Source organism: Castor canadensis, chromosome 9 (assembly GCF_047511655.1).
Source record: "Castor canadensis chromosome 9, mCasCan1.hap1v2, whole genome shotgun sequence".
Classification (NCBI taxonomy): Eukaryota; Metazoa; Chordata; class Mammalia; order Rodentia; family Castoridae; genus Castor; species Castor canadensis.
Genome location: NC_133394.1, coordinates 80,883,319 through 80,907,046, shown reverse-complemented (window position 1 = coordinate 80,907,046; position 23,728 = coordinate 80,883,319). Strand labels below are relative to the sequence as shown.

Sequence of the window (23,728 nt, the reverse complement as noted above, 5' to 3'; positions counted from 1 at the left end):
AAAGGCTGGAAGAAGATTTACCAAGCCAATGGCCCCTGAAAACAGGCAGGAGTAGCAATACTTATCTCTGACAAAGTAGACTTCAAACCTACACTGATCAAACGAGATAAAGAAGGACATTCTATACTAAGAAAAGGGGAAATAGACCAAAAGGAAATAATAATCATCAATCTGTATGCACCCAATGTCAACGCACCCAATTTCATCAAACATACCCTGAAAGACATAAAAGCATATATTAACACTAACAAAGTAGTTGTGGGAGACTTTAACCCACCATTATCATCAATAGATAGGTCATCCAAACAAAAACTCAATAAAGAAATCCAAGATCTAAAATATACAATAGATCAAATGGACCTACTTGATGTCTACAGAACATTTCATCCAACTTTTACACAATATACATTCTTCTCAGCAGCCCATGGAACCTTCTCCAAAATAGATCATGTCCTAGGGCACAAAGCAAGCCTCAGCAAATACAAGAAAATAGAAATTATACCATGCATACTATTTGATCACAATGCAGTAAAAGTAGAACTCAACAACAAAAGTAAAGACAAAAAACATGCAAACAGCTGGAAACTAAATAACTCACTACTTAATGAACAATGGAACATTGATGAAATAAAAGAGGAAATTAAAAAGTTCCTGGAAGTCAATGAAAATGAAAACACAACCTACAGGAACCTATGGGACACAGCAAAGACAGTCCTGAGAGGAAAGTTTACAACCATGAGTGCATACATTAAAAAGACTGAAAAATCAATGACCTAATGATACATATCAAATTCCTAGAAAAACAAGAACAAGCAAATTCCAAAACAAATAGAAGGAAAGAAATAATAAAAATAAGAGCTAAAATCAACAAAATAGAAACCAAAAAAACCATACAAAGAATTAATGAAACAAAAAGTTGGTTCTTTTAAAAAATAAACAAGATCGATAGGCCCCTGGTAAACCTGACTAAAATGAGGAAAAAAAGCCCAAATTAGTAGAATCAGGAATGCAAAAGGGGAGATAACAACAAACACCATGGAAGTCCAGGAAATCATCAGAGACTACTTTGAGAACCTATATTCAAATAAATTTGAAAATCTTAACGAAATGGACAGATTTCTATATACATATGATCATCCAAAACTGAACCAAGAGGAAATTAATCACCTGAATAGATCTATAACACAAAATGAAATTAAAGCAGCAATCAAGAGTCTCCCCAAAAAGAAAAGGTCCAGGACCTGGTGGATTCTCTGCTGAATTCTATCAGACCTTTAAAGAAAAACTGATATCAACCCTCCTTAAACTGTTCCATGAAATAGAAAGGGAAGGAAAACTGCCAAACACATTTTATGAAGCCAGTATTTCACTTATCCCATGACCAGGCAAAGACACTGCCAAAAAGGAGAACTATAGGCCAATCTCCTTAATGAACATTGATGCAAAAATGCTCAACAAAATAATGGCAAACCGAATTCAACAACACATCATAAAGATTATTCACCACGACCAAGTAGGCTTCATCCCAGGAATGCAGGGGTTGTTCAACATACAAAAATCAATAAACATAATAAACCACATTAACAGAAGCAAAGGCAAAAACCACTTGATCATCTCAATAGATGCAGAAAAAGCCTTTGATAAGATCCAACATCATTTCATGATAAAAGCTCTAAGAAAACTAGGAATAGAAGGAAAGTTCCTCAACATTAAAAAAGCTATATATGACAAACCTACAGCCAGCATTATACTTAACGGAGAAAAACTGAAACCATTCCCTCTAAAATCAGGAACCAGACAAGGATGCCCACTATCTCCACTCCTATTCAACATAGTACTGGAATTCCTAGCCAGAGCAATTAGGCAAGAAGAAGGAATAAAAGGAATACAAATAGGTAAAGAAACTGTCAAAATATCCCTATTTGCAGACAACATGATCCTATACCTTAAAGACCCAAAAAACTCTACTCAGAAGCTTCTAGACATCATCAATAGCTATGGCAAGGTAGCAGGATATAAAATCAACATAGAAAAATCATTAGTATTTCTATATACTAACAATGAGCAAACTGAAAAAGAATGTATGAAAACAATTCCATTTATAATAGCCTCAAAAAAAAATCAAATACCTAGGTGTAAACCTAACAAAAGATGTGAAAGACCTCTACAAGGAAAACTATACACTTCTGAAGAAAGAGATTGAGGAAGACTATAGAAAGTGGAGAGATCTCCCATGCTCATGGATTGGTAGAATCAACATAGTAAAAATGTCTATACTCCCAGAAGTAATCTACATGTTTACTGCAATTCCCATCAAAATTCCAATGACATTCATTAAAGAGATTGAAAAATCTACTGTGAAATTTATATGGAAACACAAGAGGCCATGAATAGCCAAGGCAATACTCAGTCAAAAGAACAATGCTGAAGGTATCACAATACCTGACTTCAAACTATATTACAAAGCAGTAACGATAAAAACAGCATGGTACTGGCACAAAAACAGACATGAAGACCAGTGGAACAGAATAGAGGACTCAGATATGAAGCCACACAACTATAACCAACTTGTCTTTGACAAAGGAACTAAAAATATATGATGGAGAAATAGCAGCCTCTTCAACAAAAACTGCTGGGAAAACTGGTTAGCAGTCTGCAAAAAACTGAAACTAGATCCATGTATATCACCCTATACCAAGATTAACTCAAAATGGATCAAGGATCTTAATATCAGACCACAAACTCTAAAGTTGGTAGAAGAAAGAGTAGGAACTACTCTGGAGTTACTAGGTATAGGTAAGAACTTTCTCAATGAAACCCCAGCAGCACAGCAACTAAGAGATAGCATAGATAAATGGGACTACATAAAACTAAAAAGCTTCTGTTCTTCAAAAGAAATGGTCTCTAAACTGAAGAGAACACCCACAGAGTGGGAGAATATATTTGTCAGCTACACATCAGACAAAGGACCGATAACCAGAATATATAGGGAACTTAAAAAACTAAATTCTCCCAAAACTAATGAACCAATAAAGAAATGGGCAAGTGAACTAAACAGAACTTTCTCAAAAGAAGAAATTCAAATGGCCAAAAAAACACATGAAAAAATGCTCACCATCTCTAGCAATAAAAGAAATGCAAATTAAAACCACACTAAGATTCCACCTCACCCCTGTTAAAACAGCCATTATTAGCAACACCACGAACAACTGGTGTTGGCGAGGATGTGGGGAAAAATGAATTCTTACACTGTTGGTGGGAATGTAGACTAGTACAACCACTCTGGAAAAAATTTGGAGGCTACTTAAAAAGCTAAACATTGATGTACCATTTGATCCAGCAATACCACTCTTGGGGATATACCCAAAAGACTGTGACACAGGTTACTCCAGAGGCACCTGCACACCCATGTTTATTGTGGCACTATTCACAATAGCCAAGTTATGGAAACAGCCAAGATGCCCCACCACTGACGAATGGATTAAGAAAATGTGGTATCTATACACAATGGAATTCTATGCAGCCATGAAGAAGAACAAAATGTTATCATTTGCCGGTGAAAGGATGGAATTGGAGAACATCATTCTGAGTTAGGTTAGCCTGGCCCAAAAGACCAAAAATCGTATGTTCTCCCTCATATGCGGACATTAGATCAAGGACAAACACAACAAGGGGACTGGACTTTGAGCACATCATAAAAGCGAGAGCATACAAGGGAGGGGTGAGGATAGGTAAGACACCTAAAAAATTAGCTAGCATTTGTTGCCCTTAACGCAGAGAAACTAAAGCAGATACCTTAAAGCAACTGAGGCCAATAGGAAAAGGGGAACAGGTACTAGAGAAAAGGTTAGATCAAAATGAATTAACCTAGAAGGTAACACACACGCACAGGAAATTAATGTGAGTCAACTCCCTGTATAGCTAGCCTTATCTCAACCAGCAAAAACACTTGTTCCTTTCTATTATTGCTTATATTCTCTCTTCAACAAAATTAGAGACAAGGGCAAAATAGTTTCTGCTGGGTATTGAGGGGTGGGGGATGAGGGAGGGGGTGGAGTGGGTGGTAAGGGAGGGGGTGGGGGCAGGGGGAAGAAATGACCCAAGCCTTGTATGCACATATGAATAATAAAACTATAAAAAAAAATCATGCAGTTACCTGAATAAAAGTGACTTGGGGAAATCCCAGATAGTTTTTGAATGAACGCCAGATAATCCATCTGAGCTGATCACAGAAGGAGGTGACATAGGTGATCTCCTTGAAGGCCAAGCTCTTCGCTTCATGAACACCTGACAGTTTGTCTAATTTGGTTTTGGTTTCTCTATAGAAGGAGGAGTTGATATAAAACTCAACTAATTGTCCTATAACAGGCTTTTTTGTCTTGACAAATTCTTCAGTTTCATTGGCTTTAGAATGAAAATGGATAAAGAAGGGAAACACTATCAACAAGTGACAACTGATTTAACACTTTTTTCTGCAACTTGCTTTTTAAATAACACCACATTCTAAATATCATCTACAAAGTAATTACTGCTTTGCTGTTGTTTTACATGAATAAAAACACAGCTAATTGACCTGAAAGCTGGAGTAATCCATGCATAAAGTAAATACAATGCACTCTTCATAACATTTGGACCCTAATTCTTAAAATAGACTTCATAACATATAACGTTATAATTCTAAATATAAAAGTCTTGCACATTTAGAAAAAAGTCTTTACCAAATTCAGCACCATTTCATGATAAAAGCACTAAAGAAAATAGGAATAGAAGGAATGTTCCTCAACATAATAAAGGTTATACAACAAACCAACCAGCTCACATTATATTAAATGGAGAACAACTGAAACCATTACCACCAAAGTCAGGAACAAGACAAGGATACCTAATTTCCTCACTCCTATTTAATATAGTTTTGGAATTCCTAGCTAGAGAACTAAGACAAGAACAAGAAAAAAAGGGGATTCAAATAAGGAAGGAAGAAATCAAACTGTTCTCATTTGCAGATGCCATGACCCTATACCTAAATGACTCTAAAAACTCCAGGAAAAAACTCTTAGAAATCATATATTCTTTTGGAAAAGTAGCAGGATACAAAATTAATATACAGAAATCAGTAGTCTTCCTGCATACTAATAAAGAACAGACTGAGAAAGAATCAGGGAAACAATCTCACTTAAGATAGCGCCCCCCGCCAAAGTAAAATACATAGGAATAAATTTAATGATAGAAATAAAAGATTTTTTCAATGAAAACTATAAACCACCGAAGAGAGAAATTGAAGAAGACATCAGAAGATGGAAAGCCTTCCATGTTTGTGGATTGGCAGAATCAACATTGTGAAAATTGTTGTACTACCAAAAGCCATCTAAATGCTCAATGCAATCCCTATCAAAATCCCAATGAGATTCTTCACAGAAATAGAAAAATCAATTTTAAAATGCATATGGAAACACAAAAGACTTCAAATAACCAAACAATTCTGAGCAAAAAGTCCAATACTGGAGGTATCACAATCCCCAACTTCAAAGCAACTACACAGCCATAACGATGAAAACAGCATGGTATTGGCACAAAAACCAAAATGAAGAACAATGGGTTAGAATAGAAGACCCAGACATAAACTCATGCAGCTATAGCCAACTGATTATCAACAAAGGAGGCCAAAGCACACTATGGAGAAAAGACAGCCTCTTCAACAAATGTTGCTGGGAAAACTGGATAGCCACATGAAGAGGACTGAAACTAGACCCCTGTCTCTCACTCTGTATCAATATCAACTCAAAGTGGACCAAAGACCGTAATATAAGGCCTGAAAATTTGAACCAACTACAGGAAGTATACAGGCATAAGGAATTACTTCCTAAATAGAACTCCAAATGTTCAGCATCTAAGTGAAAAGATGAACAAATGGGACTGCATCAAACTGAAGAGCTTCTGCATGGCAAAAGAAACAGTCACTGGACTTAAGAGACAGCCCACAGAATGTGAAAAAATCTTTGCCAGCTATTTATCTGATAAAGTACTAATATCCAGAATCTGCAGGGAACTCAAAAACTCAATCCCCAAAGAATCAACATCTCTATGAAGAAATGCGCACATGAATTGAGTAGGGAATTCTCAAAGGAAGAGAAATGGCCAATAAATGCATGAAGAATTGTTCCGTTTCCTTGGCTATAAAAGAAATGCAAATCAAAACTACACTAAGATTTCATCTCACCCCAGTTAGAATGGCCATCTTCAAGAGCAAAAACAACAAATACTGATGAGGATGTGGTGAAACAGGAACACTTTTATACTGTTGGTGAGAATACAAATTAGTACAACTGTTATAGAAAGCAACAGGCATATTCCTCAAAAAGTTAAAAATAGAACTGCCACATGACCCAGTAATACCACTCCTGGGCATCTATCCAAAGGAACACAAATCAGGATACAATAGAGACACCTGCATAACGATGTTTACTGCAGCACAGTTCATAACAGGCAAGCTATGAAAACATTCCAGATGTCCTACCACTGACAAATGGATCAAGAAAATGTGGTATGTTTATATGTACATATAAAATGGAGTTTTACTCAGCCCTAAAGAAGAATGATATCATGTGGCCTGAGGGTAAATGGATGCAATTTGAGGACAACATGGTAAGTGAAATAGGTCAGATTCAGAAAGACAAAGGTCACAGGTTTTCTCTCATATGTGGAAGATAGATTCAAAAGATGAACATAGACACACAAAAAATCGTATATAAACCTACTGTAGAACATGTATGTAACAGTGGAACTACACTATGGAACTTGGGGAAGGAGGAAAAGGAAAAGGGAATGAGAACTTTAACAATACTGTAATACTTAACATCTGTGAAGGTAGAGGATATAAGGCATGTTTTTCAGTATTATATATAAAGTTATAAAGCATATATAGGTACAGAATTCAGCTTGTATCTAGAATTATTTCCTGAGATAAATATCCATAACCAAAATTACTAGGAGTAATATCGTAAGTAATTTAAAGCTTTTGCTAAATTACCATCAAAAATTGATTTACAAACTGTGCATGGAAGTCACTCAAAAAGTTAAAAATAAACCTTATCATATGATCCAGTCATAATACTTCTGGGTTATATACCCAAAGGAATCAAAATCAGCTCAATCTAAAGATAACTATATACCCATGTGTATCAGAGCATGATTCACAATATCCAAATTATGGGACCAGCCTAGATGCCCATCAACAGATGCATGGATAAAGGAAATGTGGTGTATATATATGATGGAGCTCTATTTAGCCATTAAAAAGAATTAAATGATGTTGTTTGCTGAAAAATGGATAGAACACTTCATGTTAAGTGAAATAAACCAGTCCCCAAAGACAAGTACACATTTGTAGAAGCCAGGGGAAAACAAAACAAAAAACCCTAATGTTATGAAAGTAAAACTGGCACTACTAGGGAGGTAGAAAAGGAAGGGGAAAGAGAGAAGGAAAAGAGGGAATAACAAAGAGTAATAGAGGGAGTTGATATGACCAAAACACATTATAAGCATGTTTGGAAATGTCACAATCAAACCCTTACTATGCATAATTTAACATATCAAAATAAAAATTATTTTATAAAAAAAAGGAAAGCTGTTGAAAAATGGGGCATGGTGGGGAAGGGGTAAGAGAGAGCAATGGAAGGGATTGAAATGACCAAAGTAAAGTATACTCACAGTGGAGATACACTGAGAAGTCCCTTTGAACAGCAACTTAGAAACTAATAATGAAAGACAGGACAGTAAAATAGTAACCGTTTATAGGGGACATTTGTGGGATGGGGAGGGTGAACAAAGGAGATTAAGATGAAGGAATATGATTGATGGACTCCATATACTTATACAAAACAGAACAATGAAACCTCTTGCGACTGCTTAAAGTGGGATGGAAGGGGGTTGAGGGAGAGAGATAGGGGTGGCAATCTAACCAATGCATAATGTAAACCTATTCAGAAAGGTCACAATGCATCTCCCTTTAAGAGAAATATCTCCTAATAAAAAATTATTTTTAAATCTTGTGCTAGCTTTCTACCATGTGCAATTGCACAGTGTCAGTTCTTATTTTAAAAATATTATAAACAAAGCATGGTTTGCGGTACATGGCTATAATCTCAGCACTTGGGATATCAGAGGCAGAAAGATCATGAGGTTAAAGCCAGCCTGGGATACATAGCCAAACTGTGTCTCAAGAAATCAAAAGAAAAGCTGGGCACTTGTGGCTCTCACACCTGTATTCCTAGATACTTGTAAGACTGAGTGCAAGAGAATCTCAGTTCAAGGGAAGCCCAGGCAAAATAGTACATGAGACTGCACCTCCAAAACAACCAGAGCAAAATGAACTGAGCTATGCTCAAATGGTAAAACATCTGTTTGGCAAGTGCAAAGTCCTGAGTTCAAACCCCAGGCCCACCATAATACAAGAAAGAAAATTAAAATAAATAATGAGCATATGATTTTTTAATGACACTCACCTTACAACTAATATTACCATATATTTATATTGTTCATTTAAATCAAAACATCCACAGCACTTAGGGACAATAGTCTATCTGTCCACCAGTATCAGAACGGTGCATTGATGTAAATTCACACAGCCATTTCTTAATGAAAAAGCACACTGCTGAACTTCAGAAAAATCAACTAGCCAAAAATCTGTGAGCTAAGAGATTCACATACCTTCAAAGTCTTCTTCCTCTCTGTTTGATGCCACACCAGAGAAGTCTCCATTAATCACATCCAGGAAGAAGTCTGCAGGGTTGTTGTGGGTGCCACACTGATAACCTACTGAAGAAAGCAACCCAAGGTCACAGACCTGATGGTCTGGCAAAATAAAAAGGACTCACTTTTCAGAGGGTGAGAGAGATGAGGCTACAGAAGACACATTCTAACAAGGTCTCCTCTTTTTCTTGTTCTCTCTCCTCTTACTACTATATCTTTCTTTTTATATACTGATCCACACAATATTTCAACCACTGTCTCCCAGCAAAAAAGGAAGATACACAACACCAATGTTACATTCTTCAGAACATCATACACATGTCTTTACGCATCATACATAATCATGAAACCCAAAACAGCTACTGAAGCTCTGGTGCTTCTCAGTGCTTCTTCATAAACCCAAAGCTAGGTCTAAGAAAAAAACGCATTCACTGTGCGGGTTCCTTGTGCTCTGCAACTCCACCTAAGGGATGCTGCAACAGCAGTGCACATGCCAACAGTGATTGCTTCTCCACTGATTGGAAAAGGGGAGAATGGGAATATAATGGAGAGGGTGAACTTGTTCAAGGTATACCATATGTACCTATGGAATTATCACAATGAAATGGTCTTATTTTATTAATGCATGATAATTAAAAATAAATTTTTAAAAATTTAAAAATGAACGCTTCTTGACTTCAGTTCAAAGGTTGCAATTATCACCTGTCAAGATGCCATAATCCCAAATGGAGAACACATCCCCAGAGCAGCCACCAGGGCACATCTGAACTCTGACCTCAGCTTCTTAGGGTACAATCATCTGAACTTGTCCTGACCTCTGACTCTTCAGATCATCTTACCTGGACTTCCCAGACTCATTTATGCTTGAATATTTTTAAATGACAGAGATTAAACAGAAACAAATTAAGAAAGAAAGTGAACATTCAAACTGTATTTGGAGTCACAGAAAAACATCTTTAATCATATCCAAGTATCTCTAAAATGACCCAGAGTATATGAGACATTTGAAAAAAATCACATAATACAATCTGAAATAGAAAGAACCTGGCCTCCAGAAATGGTGATCAATCAAAGTCAGATTTAGGCCTGAACATCATATTGACTAACAGGTCACTGCACCTATTCATAGACTAAATCTTCAATCTAACGTCACTAGAACATTAAGTGGCCTCTCCATGATGATAATCAAGGGAGAGCAAGATCACAAGCCAGGGAAAGTGGAAAACCCACTCCCTTATATGGTGAGAAAGACAGAGAGACTGGATCTTTCCAAAACTATTTAAATGACAGAATACCTTGCTGTAAATTCTGTTTATTTCTGAGTTTTCAGGGAAGGTCACCATAACTGGACACCAAAGACACAAGGGCCCAGTAGAAACACTTGGACACATGCATGAATACTGAAATAGGACAGGACGTGGAAAGAGACCTAAACAACAGCAAGTTCTCCAAAAAGAACAAAATTCTCACACCAAACTAACAAAAGATGTTTTATTTAATTTTTGTAATTTATTTGTAATTTTTTTATTGTTGCGCTGGGGGAACACTGTGGCATTTACAAGAGTTCTTAGAATATACCAAATATATCATAGCTGACTTCACCCCCTCCATTATCCTCCTTTATCCTCCTCTGGCCCCTTTCCTGGAATAGTTTATGCAGGTCTCCTTTTTCCATTTATATACACACATACACAGTATTTGCACCATATTCACCCACCCACATCCTGCTCCCCCACCATTACTAATCCCCCAGACAAAAACTGTTCTGCCCTCCTATTCTCTGATTTTGAAAAAAAATGATATTTTTGTTCCTTTAAGATAGCTATGCAAGGCATTTCATTGTGACATTTCTGTGTATATATGTATTATAATCCAAATTGGTCCATGCCTCTATTTTTCTCCTTTTTACCTTAGTTTCCTTCTTATGGTGATTTCAACAGGTTTAAAAAAATTCTATACTCATTTTTATATAGGAAGTACATCAACCATATTCACCTTCTTAACTTCCTTCTTTTATGATCCCTTTCTCCTTTGTGACCTCTCTTTACCGTGACCTGTTTTTCACCAAAGGTGTTTTAGCATAGTGGAAGCCAAGGTACATCTATGCAAACATCAAATATCACAACCACTGACCCCTCTGCTCTATTCCAGGAATCTATGAATAAAGCACCAACAACATGAAAGTCAACCATACCTGCTGATTCAAAGTATCCCAAGGCCTCCTGTGCAGGCCCATGGAACATTAGTTTTCCTGAGGCCACTAAAGTGAGGCTGTCAAACAACCTGAAGATGGAATACTGAGGCTGGTGAATGGAGAAGATGATTGTACATCCCTGCTTAGCCTTCCTAAGTTAAAAGAGGGAAAACAATAAGTCATTAAAACATCTGAACTTCATATTTCGTGGTAAAACACTTTATTGCTGCCATTATATCATTTGCTCCCTGTTCAACTTGATTTTCTCATACAAATGTCTCAGCTGATCTCATATTCTCCACTTAATAGTTGGGGAGCCTAAATGCAATGCTTTTTACTAAAAACATTAAGACTTCTTTAAAGATGTTTCATTGACAGATTAGAATCCACCAGAATGTTTTTCACAAGCAGATTCCTGGTCCATCTTCCAAGATATTGAACTAGAATCTCTGTGGGTGGATTCGGGGAGTCCATACGATTAACAAGCATGCCAGGTAATCTATAAGTGCACTCAAGTTTAGGAATGATGGACTAAATATTAAAGCAATGGTCAAATGCCCAGTTGTCATTGATCATTTATGTCTTCTGGCCTTTAGGAACTGTTTTTCATTCTTCTGCCTTGTAATACAATTAATATTTACTAAGTCATTGCAAATCATTTCAAGAAAGCTTCATTTCAATTTTCACAGTATTTTTATAAGATGGTTCTGATATTATCATTTCTTTTATAGATAAGGCTAACAAGGTTAAGCAACTGGACAAAAGGTCACAGTTAATGAGAAGCAAATCCAGTGTTTGATCTCTGGTCTGATTCCATGACAGAAAGAGTGATAAACTACCTTTTTACAGGAATCAGCCCTTATCAGAAACAAAGTCACTATACAAAACTGCTATTAAAATAATGAGATATGGTTGTACACTGCCTAATCCTAATCCTAGCACTCAGGAGGCAGATAGGAAGGATTGAATGTTCAAGGTCAGCATGGGCTACACAGTGAAATGATTATGTATTACACAGAGAAAATCATAAGTAATTATGGTATTCTATATCAACTCATCAGTACCTAAAGAACACAGTTAACAGCATTATAGATTACAAAAATGCCATGAATATGCTCTGCCATGGGACCTGAACTCCAAACCAATAACTTGGCATTTTCACTATATGTGCAGTTGACATGTCAAATTTACAATCTTGAAACCTTTAGACATCTTCCCACCTTTCCTTTTCTTCTTTCCTAGCATGCACGTGCTCATAACAGCATGCAGTTAAAGGAAACAAGGCAGTGAGAGAGAGGGGATACATGGAGAAGGTGTGTCTGGCACAGAGAGGAGGATGGGGCAGCAATGCAGTGAAATGGACAGTGGGAATTAGGTTGAGGGAATGGGGCTTTCTCTCTACTCTTCTTGGCACTTTTCTGTTGGTTTGAAATTAGTTTTTATTAATTCTATAGAAGATGCTCAAAACGTAACTTTTGGAACTTTTCCTCCAAACATTTCTGCCATGGTCTTCTTTCTTGATAAAAGGAAATGCCATTTCTTTGACTTCATTCTTCCCTATAGTCAGGCCCCAAATCTTGGCAGTCATTCTCTCAGTCATCACATCCTAGGTCCAATTTCTGGTCTAATCCCATTGGTTCTATCTTCAAAACAGATCCAGAACCCAACCCACCTCTCCCCATGACCATCTTAGTTAAGACACCATCATCCCTCATCCTCCTCCTTCCTGGCATCTTTGCCTCTCCATGGTCCAACTGAACAGTCTTCTCCACAGCTGCCATTACTCTACAACTCTCAAAAAGCTTCCTATGTCCCCAGTGACAGGAAAAGTCATACTTCTCACAGTGGCTTACTACATCTACGTAATCTGCCACCAGCTCCACTACACCTCACATCAATTGTAACTAAGATGTGATGAACTGTGACCTCCCAAAGCTCATATGCTGAAGTGCTAACTCCAATCTCTCAGGAAGTGACAGCACTTGGAGACAGAGTTGTCAGAGAGGTGACTGAGATTAACCAAGGCCAGTGAGTGGGTTCTAATCTGGCTGGGGTCCATTTAAGAGGAGATTAGGACACAGAGCCACACAGGGGGAGAAGACTGTCATCTCCAAGTCAATGAGAGAGGCCTCAGCAGAAACAAACATGCTGACACCTTGATCTCACACTACTGGCCTCCAGAGCAGTAAAAAAGTATTTATTTCTGTTATCAATAGTATCTTCAGGTATCTATGGTAAATTATTATTTATTAGTCTTATAACAATAACCCCACACTATCTGTGGTGCATTGTTCTGAGAGAACGTGACAAACTTCCATTCTTTTAGGTCACTGGATTCTAGTCCCTCTGCTGTCTTTAATATTCCCGACATACTAGGTATTCTCCGCCGTGGAGTCACTGGCTATCCCTTCCAACTAGAACTCTCTTCCACCACAATAAGCAGGTCCCACTCGCTCACTCACTCCCAGCTCACTTGTCACATGCTTGAGGTCTTTCCTGACCTTCTTGTTTAGAACAGGACCACACTGGACCACAGCCATCTTTTTCTATGTTTTTGTATCATGTTTCTTTTAATGTTTTAATTAGTTTATTTTATTGGTGATACTGGGGTTGATCTCAGAGCTTGATCCTTCCCTAGGCGGGCATTCTACCACTTGAGCCACTCTGCCAGCCCATGTGTTGGGTATTTTCAAGATAGGGTTTCAGAAACTATCTGCACGGGCTGGTCTATAACATTGTTCCTCCTGATCTCTCACTCTCGAGTAGCTAGGATTACAGGTGTGCCATCAGCACCTGGATTTTTGTATCATCTTTCTTGATAATACTTTTTCTTTAATTGACTATTTCCCTTTAGCAAATAAGAAAGAGAATCTGTTGTTCACTTCTGAATTTACCACACCAGAATACCTGGTACATACAAGAAACCAGATATTTAATAAATGAAACAAAAAATTTCCCAAAGTATTTACTTTTTCAGGATCCAAAGGACAGTACTTGCTGTGCTTGAGTCTAAACCAGTTGTGGGTTCATCCAGGAACAAGATGGGATGATCAGTGATCAGCTCCATTCCTATCATAGTCCTTTTTCTTTCTCTACTAGCACGAACCTGAAAGATATCTTATTATCATTATTGGTAAGTACAACCATGGTCACTATTATTTAGTAAAATAAGGTGTGGCAACCCTGAAAGAGATACTTTTTCTCATTCTCCTTATTATTCAGCACAACATAAAAGTGGACACATGGAAGAAGAAGAAGTCTTCTTTGCCAGATGAGTAAACGGAAGCGCAAATGAGAACTACTAAGTAGTGAAATCTGATATGAAGCCCATACTTTAAACAGTTCTCTATGTTCCCTGTCAAGTCAGGTATTTAGGTTCCCATTATGACATTAGAAACCTACAAAACCTTGACATAGTGAAATTGTACTGTAAAATAGGAGATAAAGATAAAATGAACCCAGGCGTGATGGTACATGCCTATATTGCCTTCACTAAGGAGACTGAGGTAGGAGGATCATGAGATCAAGGCAAGCCTGGACTGTACAGTGAGAGCCTGCCTCAAAATAAAAAGAAAAGCAAAAGAAAGAAGGAAAAGACAGGAGCAGAAACAGGAAAGCATCTATAGTAAATTATTATTTTATAGTCTTATAACAATACTCCCTAAACACCACAAAATATCCCCTAGTAGACTTGGTGCCAAGAAAGTTTGAGTACTGCCACAAAATATTCGCACCTTTTCAATTTCTGTAAGGCTTTCCAAATTGATTCTATCTATACACCAACTGAAAACAGAATTTCTGATTCCTCCTTTCGGACAAATCCAGAAGGTGGGATGTTCCACAGAGCAAATGGCTCAATCTTTCCAACTAGTGGATGTCACTGGTGTGCTGAGGGAGGTAGAGAGGTTTAAGGGAGGCAGGAAGTGGGAAATGAACTAGAAGGACACTTGCAGACAATTTGGAGAATATGAATGAATATGGGCTTTACATGCTGATGATATGAAAATGCTGGTCTTTTGTTAGTTATAATGGTATTATTGGCAAGGTAGGCAAATGAGCTTCTTTTATAGATGAATAGTAGGTTTTCAGGGTGAAATATTTTATGACTTTCTTTAAAACACTTCAGTAACAAGTAGCTATAGAAACTGGATAAGAATTTAACAACTGAGAATTCTAGGTGAAGAGTACTAGTAATTACACAATTATACTTACAGTCTGACAATCACATAATTATAGTAATCAGACTATATTTCTGTTTCATTTGGAATATCATAAAAAGTAAAAATATTGAAATTGTTCCAATTAATTAGATTGCATGAATTCTAAGACATGAAGATTTTCATGTTTTCCATGAAAATCTAAGAAGGCAACTTAGGGGAATGACTAATGAAAGAGTGAAATTGTTTTCCCAATGGGAAAAACAAAATCAAGGAGACAGGTAAAGCCAAAGCAAAGAGAACTCAACCACTCAGAAATAAAAAATGAGTGGTAAATGGTGATATCTCAGGACTATTGCTGACAAAATATTCTTCACATGAAGACTGTTGCAAGTACCATGGCAGCAGCAGCCAGTAGAAGGAGCATTCTTCATGACCTACGGTGGGAATCACAGGGGTTACTCCATAGGCATTTCATTCTAAATGGTTCATTTTTACCAAATGCTCCAACATCTACTCAGCAAAACCTCCATAGTGCTGGTCAACTGAAAGTTGACTCACTCACCTCAATTCCTCTCCTTGATTGGGAGCAACCACAGAAGGAGGAGCTATTTCATCCACTATATTTCTTTTGCCCATAATCCTGTCTCTAAAGTGTAACAGAGACTGGCAGATAAGAGTCTGGAAATAAATAGTGACAAAAGAAAGGAAAGAATGGAAAGCAGCAGGGAAGGGATGAGAGACAAAACTACAAAAAGAAAGTCCAGAGAAAAATAACTGAGCACTGCACAAATAAGTAAATCCTAATGGGGGCAAATATAATTTTGGAAGGATAATTACAGCAAAGTGAAACATACAGAACAAGAGTCCTTGGGTTCTTGTTACTTTGTAATTTCAGAAATGTACCTTAGAAAAACAGTGGAAAAGTCTACTGGAGAAAGAGAGGAAGAAGAGCAGCTAAAAAGGAAAAGAGAAAAACAAGAAGAAAAAGGTGAGGGCCAGAACACCGGTCAAGTGAGCCATGACTTGAACAGCGAGGGTAGGTAAGGATCCTGTGGAAGAGGCCATGTTGGGAGGGCTTTTACAAGACCAGACTCCATGCCCAAGGTTCAACTATTTTGCAGTATTTCTAGCTGAATTTCTACCTTCCTATTAAGGAACTTGTCAAGTTTTCTCATCATTACAGAAAGCACTCACGTTCTCCAAATACATTATAGGAAACTTCTGATTAAGGTCATGATTTCCACAAGGGGGAGGTCTAAGGGTTCCTCTTTCCTGCCTGTGATTCTACAGTTTGTTTTATCACATTACCTTGAAGTCTGCCACTGCATCCAGACCTAACTCTTTAATAACCATGTTAATTCGTTCATTTTTTTCAGCATTCGTCATTGTTGTTGGAAGCCGAAGAGCTGCTGAGAACTGTAAATTTTCTCTCACTGTCAGGCTGTCCATCACGACATCTTCCTTAAGGCAAAATGGAACTTCAGTGAGACATATCAAGGCTCTTTTATGTCCATTCCTATCACTCTAGTATATGTTATTTAACCCATAAAAATAACTACAGTTCTACCTAATGGTGAACTTTTTAACTCTAAAAGTACAGAAACTCCACATACGGATATCTGCAGATCCCAAAAGAATCATTTTACCTCTATATGCACAGTCAAGCAGAGAACAGGTAACTGTGACGAATTCTACTAACATTTCTACACTCCATTGTACAAGAATTTGCCAAAGACATCTAGGGGGAGGAGAAAGGTGAAGGAAGGACAACAGTTGTACATTTTGGAATGATTAACAACTAGAATTACTACAACTATCCTATAAGGGTCATAGTCCAGATCCTCCACCTTTCTATTTAACATCGCCCTCACGAAAGGAGAGATTATGAAACTGGTATAGAGAAACTCGGTCCTGTGAGCTTGTCACCTAATTAACTACAATCCAACTCACTTGCCTACACTTGCCCAGGTGTCAGAGGTAACCTAAAATGAAACTAAAGTAAAACTCACTTGTAACACATAACCTGAAATACTTCTGAAATTGGCAGGTCGAGGTGCTCCATTTATCAAGACATCTCCAGACAATCCATGTGGATCTTTCCTTGCAGCTAAGACATCTAACAACCTATGAAAGGACATATATTATTATGGGGTTTTATCTTTTAACACATTCCTTATACTCCAGCTGCCCAAATCCAAACTCTGCCTATGTTGGATTATTAACTAGTCAAGAAGTTATGACCTAGGCACAGTGGCGCATGACAGTAAATGCAGCATTTGGAAGCTGAGGCAGAAAGGTCATGAATTTGAAGGGAGCCTGGGCTAAGTCGCAAGAGCTGCTTCAAAAAAATGGTTAAAAAATGTATGGCTTAACACAACTTAAGAGATCTATGGCTTAACTAAAATTATATATTATTATAAAGTTAAATATATAAATACATTTACATTTATAAGCCTAATTGCATGTACAATTAGAAAATTATATGTATATATATATATAACATTTGTTTTTATATATATAAATGTTGGTGAACCCAACCCACACAGTGTGTTAGTTTATTTAAAACTTACACCATCTCTAGACCTTCTGCTTCATCTCCCTACTTTTAATATCTCCTTCTTCTCCATACCCATTAGCTCCTAATATGGCCCAACACTGTACACCACTCACTTTATCTTCTCTAGTTAGTAAAGCTGACCAATAAGGCTTTCTGGTCCTTGGGACAAAACCACATGCTAGCCAAAAGGCACGTCATCCACACCATCTATGACCAGTCTGTACACACCCATCACTTGCTCATGTAAAAGCAATATTCAAAAGCACCCTGAAGCCAGGTGTCAGTGACTCATGCCTACAATCCTAGCTACTTGGGAGGACTGACATCAAGAGGATTGTGGTTTGAGGCCAGCGGATCAAATAGTTTGCTGGACACTAGAGACCAGTGTCTACTCTGCCTAGAGTAGCAGAATGCCTGCTTTGCAAATGTGAAGTCCTGAGTTCAAACCCCAGTCTCACAATAAATAAATAAATAAATGTACACTATATCTGCACAGAAAGGTTCACTTAAGCTTTCTGTTATACTCACAATGATTTGCCTCCACCTGGGGGTCCCATGATAGCATTGAGGCCAGGCTTCATGATCCCACTGTAAACACAAAAGCATAATGATTTATTGTTCCACTTCAAATGAGTTCTCAAAATTTAACATCTGAATTGCATATACTCAGCACAGGTTGATGAAATTATGGAGAGAACACAAGCATGAACTCTTAAAGAAAAAATACATGGATTAATAGAAGTCTAGTACACAAATGACGTCAGTTACTAGTACAAAAATGGCACAGATTCCTCTCACTTTATCTCATGTATTTCAACACCACTTATCCTTTTTGGAAAATGACACATTCAACCTTCACTGGTTCTTGAAATAAAAGATTCTCATGAATAACCTCCATTACAATCACCTTTTTAACTCAGTGTCAAGTACAGAGCAACTAGTTACTAATGTCTGATGAGCAATATTTCCAAATCTCTCACTTGCTATGTAGTCAAGTTCCACACAATTAATTAATCACTGATTCATAGGATATCAGTAGTAGTATTCTCACTACTAAAATATAATCAGATAAAAAATAAACACATCTCAAGTAGAGATCCAAAGGCTTGATAAAGCACACCAGGGGATAAGAAAGGATTACCACTGCTAAATACTCAAGATAAAAAAAATCATGTCTAATTATGAAAGTAAAACACAAAGCTTCAAGACACATCATTTCTTTCCTTTTAGTGTCTGGTAAGTGCACTGGAAAGTGCTTGGTTAAGCATTGGGACATCTCTTCAGCAGAGAGATTCCTTTAAGGACTGATAGACATAGTGTGGACACCAGTATGTTTCAACAAACTAAATATATGAGAGAGGGTGAAGAATATTCAGAAAAAATAGGAAAGAGGAAAATAGTTGTGGGAATGTTACCTGTGCTGAGACCAAAGAAGACAAATAATTGAACCTTATTCTAAAGGTTATAGGTGGAATGGTTAAGTAGAATGAACTGGAAAAATGAGAATTAAGAGCAGGACCAGTAGGAAATAAAAAGGCTCCTAGAAACTAATGAAAATCAAGGCACTACCTACCAGAACCTAAGGGACACAGCAAAGGCAGTCCTAAGAGGAAACTTTTTAGCCATGGGTGCATATATTAAAAGGACAGAAAGAGCTCAAATAAACGACCTGATGCTACATCTCAAACTCCTAGAAAAGCAAGAGCAAGCAAAACCCAAAACAAGCAGAAGGAGAGGAATAATAAAAGTAAGGGCCGAAATTAATGGAACAGAGAGCAAAGAACCAATGAAACAAAAAGCTGGTTCTTGAAAAAATAAGACTGACAAGCCCCTGGAAATGTGACTAAAATGAGGTGGGAAAAAACCCAAATCAGTAAAATCAGAAATGAAAAAGAGGAGATAACAACAAATACCATGGAAATCCAGGGAATCATCAGAGACTACTCTGAGAACCTATATTCCAATAAATTGGAAAATCTTGACGAAATGGACAAATTTCTAGATACTTATGACCATCCAAAACTTAACCAAGAAGATGTTAACCACCTAAACAGATCTATAACACAAAATGAAATTGAAGCAGCAACAAATAGTTTCCCCAAAAGGAAAAGTTCAGGACCTGAACAGATTCTTAGCTGAATTCTATCAGAACTTCAAAGAAGAACTAATGCCAATACTCCTTAAATGTTTCCAAAATAGAAAGGGAAAGAACACTGCCCAACTCATTCTATGAAACCAGTGTTACACTCCTCCCAAAACCAGACAAAGACACATCCGAAAAGGAGAACTACAGGCCAATCTCCTTAATGAATATCAATGCAAAATCCTCAATAAAATAATGGCAAACCAAATACAACAACATATCAGAAAGATCATTCACCACAAACAAGTTGGCTTCATCCCAGTGATGGAGGGATGGTTCAACATATGCAAGCCAATAAATGTAATATAGCACATTAATAGAAGCAAAGGCAAAAACCACTTGATCATCTCAATAGATGCAGAAAAAGCCTTGATAAGATCCAACACTACTTCATGATAAAAGCTCTAAGAAAACTAGGAGTAGAAGGATTGTATCTCCACATTATAAAGGTTACATATGACAAACCTATAACCAACATCATAGTTAACGGGGAAAAACTGAAACCATTTCCCCTGAACTCAGGAACAAGAGTGCCCACTCTCTCCACTCCAATTCAACATAGTCCTTGAATTCCTAACCAGAGCAATAAGACAAAAAGAAGAAATGAAAGGAGTATGAATAGGTAAAGAAACAGTCAAAATATCCCTACTTGCAGACAACATAATCATATACCTCAAAGATCCAAAACAACTCTACCCAAAAACTTCTAGACACCATAAATGGCTTCAGCAATGTAGCAGGACACAAAATCAACTTACAAAAATCAGCAGACTTTCTATAAAGCAATAATGAACAAATATTGAGAAAGAATACAAGAAAACAATTCCATTTACAATACCCTAAAAAAAAAAGCATTTAAAAACATAGGAGTAAACTTAACGAAGGATGTAAATGACCTCTTCAAGGAGAACTAAAAGCCACTGAAGAAAGAGATTGAGGAAAACTACAGAAGGTGGAGAGCTCTCCCATGCTCATGGATTGGTAGAATCAACATAGTAAAAATGGCTACACTACCAAAAGCAATCTACATGTTCAACACAATACCCATCAAAATTTCAATGACATTCATCACAGAGATCGAAAAATCTACCCTAAAGTTCATTTGGAAACACAAAAGATCATGAATAGCCAAAGTACTACTGAGTAACAAGAGCAATGCTGGAGGTGTCACACTACCTGACTTCAAACTATACTACAGAGCCATAGCAATAAAAACAGCATGGTACTAGCACAAAAACAGATATGAAGACCAGTGGAACAGAATAGAGGACCCAATATGAATCTACACAACTCTGCCCACCTTACTTTTGACAAAGGTGCCAAAAACATACGATGGAGAAGAGACAGCCTCTTCAACAAATGGTGCTGGGAAAAGTAGCTATCTGCCTGCAGAAAATTTCAACTAGATACATGCCTGACATCCTGTACTTGTATCAACTCAAAATGGATTAAGTTTAATCCTTAATAGCAGATCCAAAACCTTGCAGTTCATACATGAAAGAGTAGGGAATACCCTGGAAATGACAGGAATAATAGGCAAGGACTTCCTCAGTGGAACTCCATCAGCCCAGCAACTAAGTGAAAGGATGGACAAATGAGACTACATGAAATTAAAAAGCTTCTGCACAACAAAAGTAATGGTCTCTAAATTGAAGACTCCACCCACAGAGTGGGAGAAAATATTTGCTACCTATACATCAGACAAAGGACTGATAACCAGAATATATAGAGAGCACAAAAAACTAAACTACCCCAAAATCAATGAAACAATAAAGAAATGGGCAATCAAACTAAACAGAACTTTTTCTGTTTAGAAAAACATTTTCTGTATGGAAGAAATCCAAATGGCCAAAAAACACACGAAAAAATTCTCACCATGCCTGGTCATAAAGGAAATGCAAATCAAAACCACACTAAGATTCCACCTCACCCTTGTTAAGATGGCTATTATCAAGAACACCACCAACAACAAATGCTGCTGAGGATGCAAACAAAATGGAACCCTTATACACTACTAGTGGGAATGTAAGCTAGAACAACCACTTTGGAAAGCATTATAGAGGCTCCTTTAAAAACTAAACATAGATCTGCTATATGATCCAGTAATACCACTCCTAGGGATATACCCAAAGGAATGTGAGTCAAGTTAATACAAAAGCATCTTCACATCCATGTTTATTGCAGTGCTATCCACAATAGCCAAGATATGTAAACAGCCAAGATGTCCCACTACTGATGAATGGATTAAGAACATGTGGTATTTATACACAGTGGAATTTTACTCAGCCACAAAGAAGAATGGAATTTTGACATTCTCAAGTAAATGCACGGAACTGGAGAACATCATCTTAAGCGAAGTTATCCAGGCTCAGAAGGCCAAAATTGCATGCTGTCCCCCATATGAAGATTATAGACCCAAAACAAATGCAGTAATATTATTGGACATGGGTCACACACTAAGGGGAGAACATGCATGGGAGAAACAGGGAAAAGAAAGGAAACCTAAAACTTAAAAGTGGTTGATATGCTCCCCGTTGAGGAGCAAATAATCTTAAGTTGGCAGAGGCCACTATGGGACGGGGACCAGGAAGTAGCAAAGAGGTCAGGTAGAAATGAGTCAATGTGGGTTGCAATACATAAGTGCATGAAAACAATGCTAGGAATCCGTCTGTACCTTTACCCCAAACTAACAAAAATGGTATGTCTCTCTTATTATCTCTAACGTTTTCTCTTCAACAAAATCAGAGAAGAGGGCAGAACTGGTTCTGCCTAAAAGCAGAGGGTTGGGGGGTAAGGGGGTGTTGGGGGGAGGCGGAACAAACAATGTATACACATGAAAGTAAATGTAAAAATGATAAAATAAAAGGAGAGAAAAAATAAAGAGCAGGACCAGTTCAGTTGTGTACGGATGATAAAACAGAGGCCTAACTTCAACTGTCCAAATTCTTGGTGTCTATGCAATCTCTCTTTACAATTGGTAAGTAGACCAAGAAGGCTTCCACAGTGAAAACAGTATCTATTCCAATTGGGTGGTCAAAGCTTCCTGGTATTTCCTTCTCAGACAGTGATGCCCAGAGGGGTACATCCTGTGATTCTACAATTGTCAGGAGTGATAAACTTGCCAGGGCACCTGCATCACTATGCTTAATTTCAAGAAGACCTCAGCATTTACTGCCTGTTGTACATCAACTAACACAATTATACAATGTTTGGTGAGGCTAAGGTGAAATGTTCCTATCACTTTGCTCATTAACTGAGGTATCTCTCACTGAAACATCAGAAAAATAGAATGAGAATTCAGCAAACCTGGAGTAAGCTGTAACAGAAAAATCTTACTCTTTTGAAAACTTTTCCTCAGGTAGATTGGCTAGGTCTGGTGAGCAAATGCTTAACCCGTGTGACATCCTGGAGTCAATCCCCAGCACTCTAAAAAAATACATCTCATTAACTTGGAAAATCTCATAGTGCATTTATCTTTAGCTCTAAATGCATCTTCTTTATTCATAACTATCTAGTAATTGCTTCTAAAATGACAAGAAACAAGCCTACTACTAAGGCTTCATTTCCAGAAAACCTTTCTAGCTTTTAAAAATACCTACTCAAATAAATTCCAAGAAATCTATAATGATTGACCAGGTCAGATCAGGTCCATGTGTTAGCCTGCATTGACACTAAACCTGGGCATTAATGTTTTAATAATGTTGTGCCACAAGTACAAGTGTTCTCATCTTGAGTAAAGGCTAGTTCCACATCCACTCACTCAACACAATTACCTGACCTGAAGTCAATAAGTATATTAAGAATAATGACAGTCAGGTTATTCATTCTTTTATCTGTGTATATAAACTGTACAAAACAATGCATTTTATTGTGACATTTTCATACATGTATAAAACATACTTTGATCATATTCACCTCGCATTACC

General features: G+C 37.3%; 1 protein-coding gene across 3 annotated transcripts in view; it reads right to left on the bottom strand.

The window, feature by feature from the left end:
- Window positions 1-23,728, bottom strand: part of LOC109687266 (broad substrate specificity ATP-binding cassette transporter ABCG2) — a 62,772-nt gene that overhangs the window by 19,159 nt on the left and 19,885 nt on the right. For 2 of the 3 annotated variants that reach the window (XM_020165095.2, XM_020165099.2), the window contains exons 3-9: window positions 18,188-18,247; window positions 17,112-17,226; window positions 16,411-16,563; window positions 13,912-14,048; window positions 10,943-11,094; window positions 8,707-8,814; window positions 4,157-4,404 (exon numbers count right to left, since the gene is read on the bottom strand). In XM_020165095.2, the coding sequence (XP_020020684.1) occupies window positions 4,157-4,404; window positions 8,707-8,814; window positions 10,943-11,094; window positions 13,912-14,048; window positions 16,411-16,563; window positions 17,112-17,226; window positions 18,188-18,247 (973 nt within the window). The remainder of the gene's footprint in view (window positions 1-4,156; window positions 4,405-8,706; window positions 8,815-10,942; window positions 11,095-13,911; window positions 14,049-16,410; window positions 16,564-17,111; window positions 17,227-18,187; window positions 18,248-23,728) is intronic. The other variant, XM_020165098.2, reaches the window with a different exon arrangement.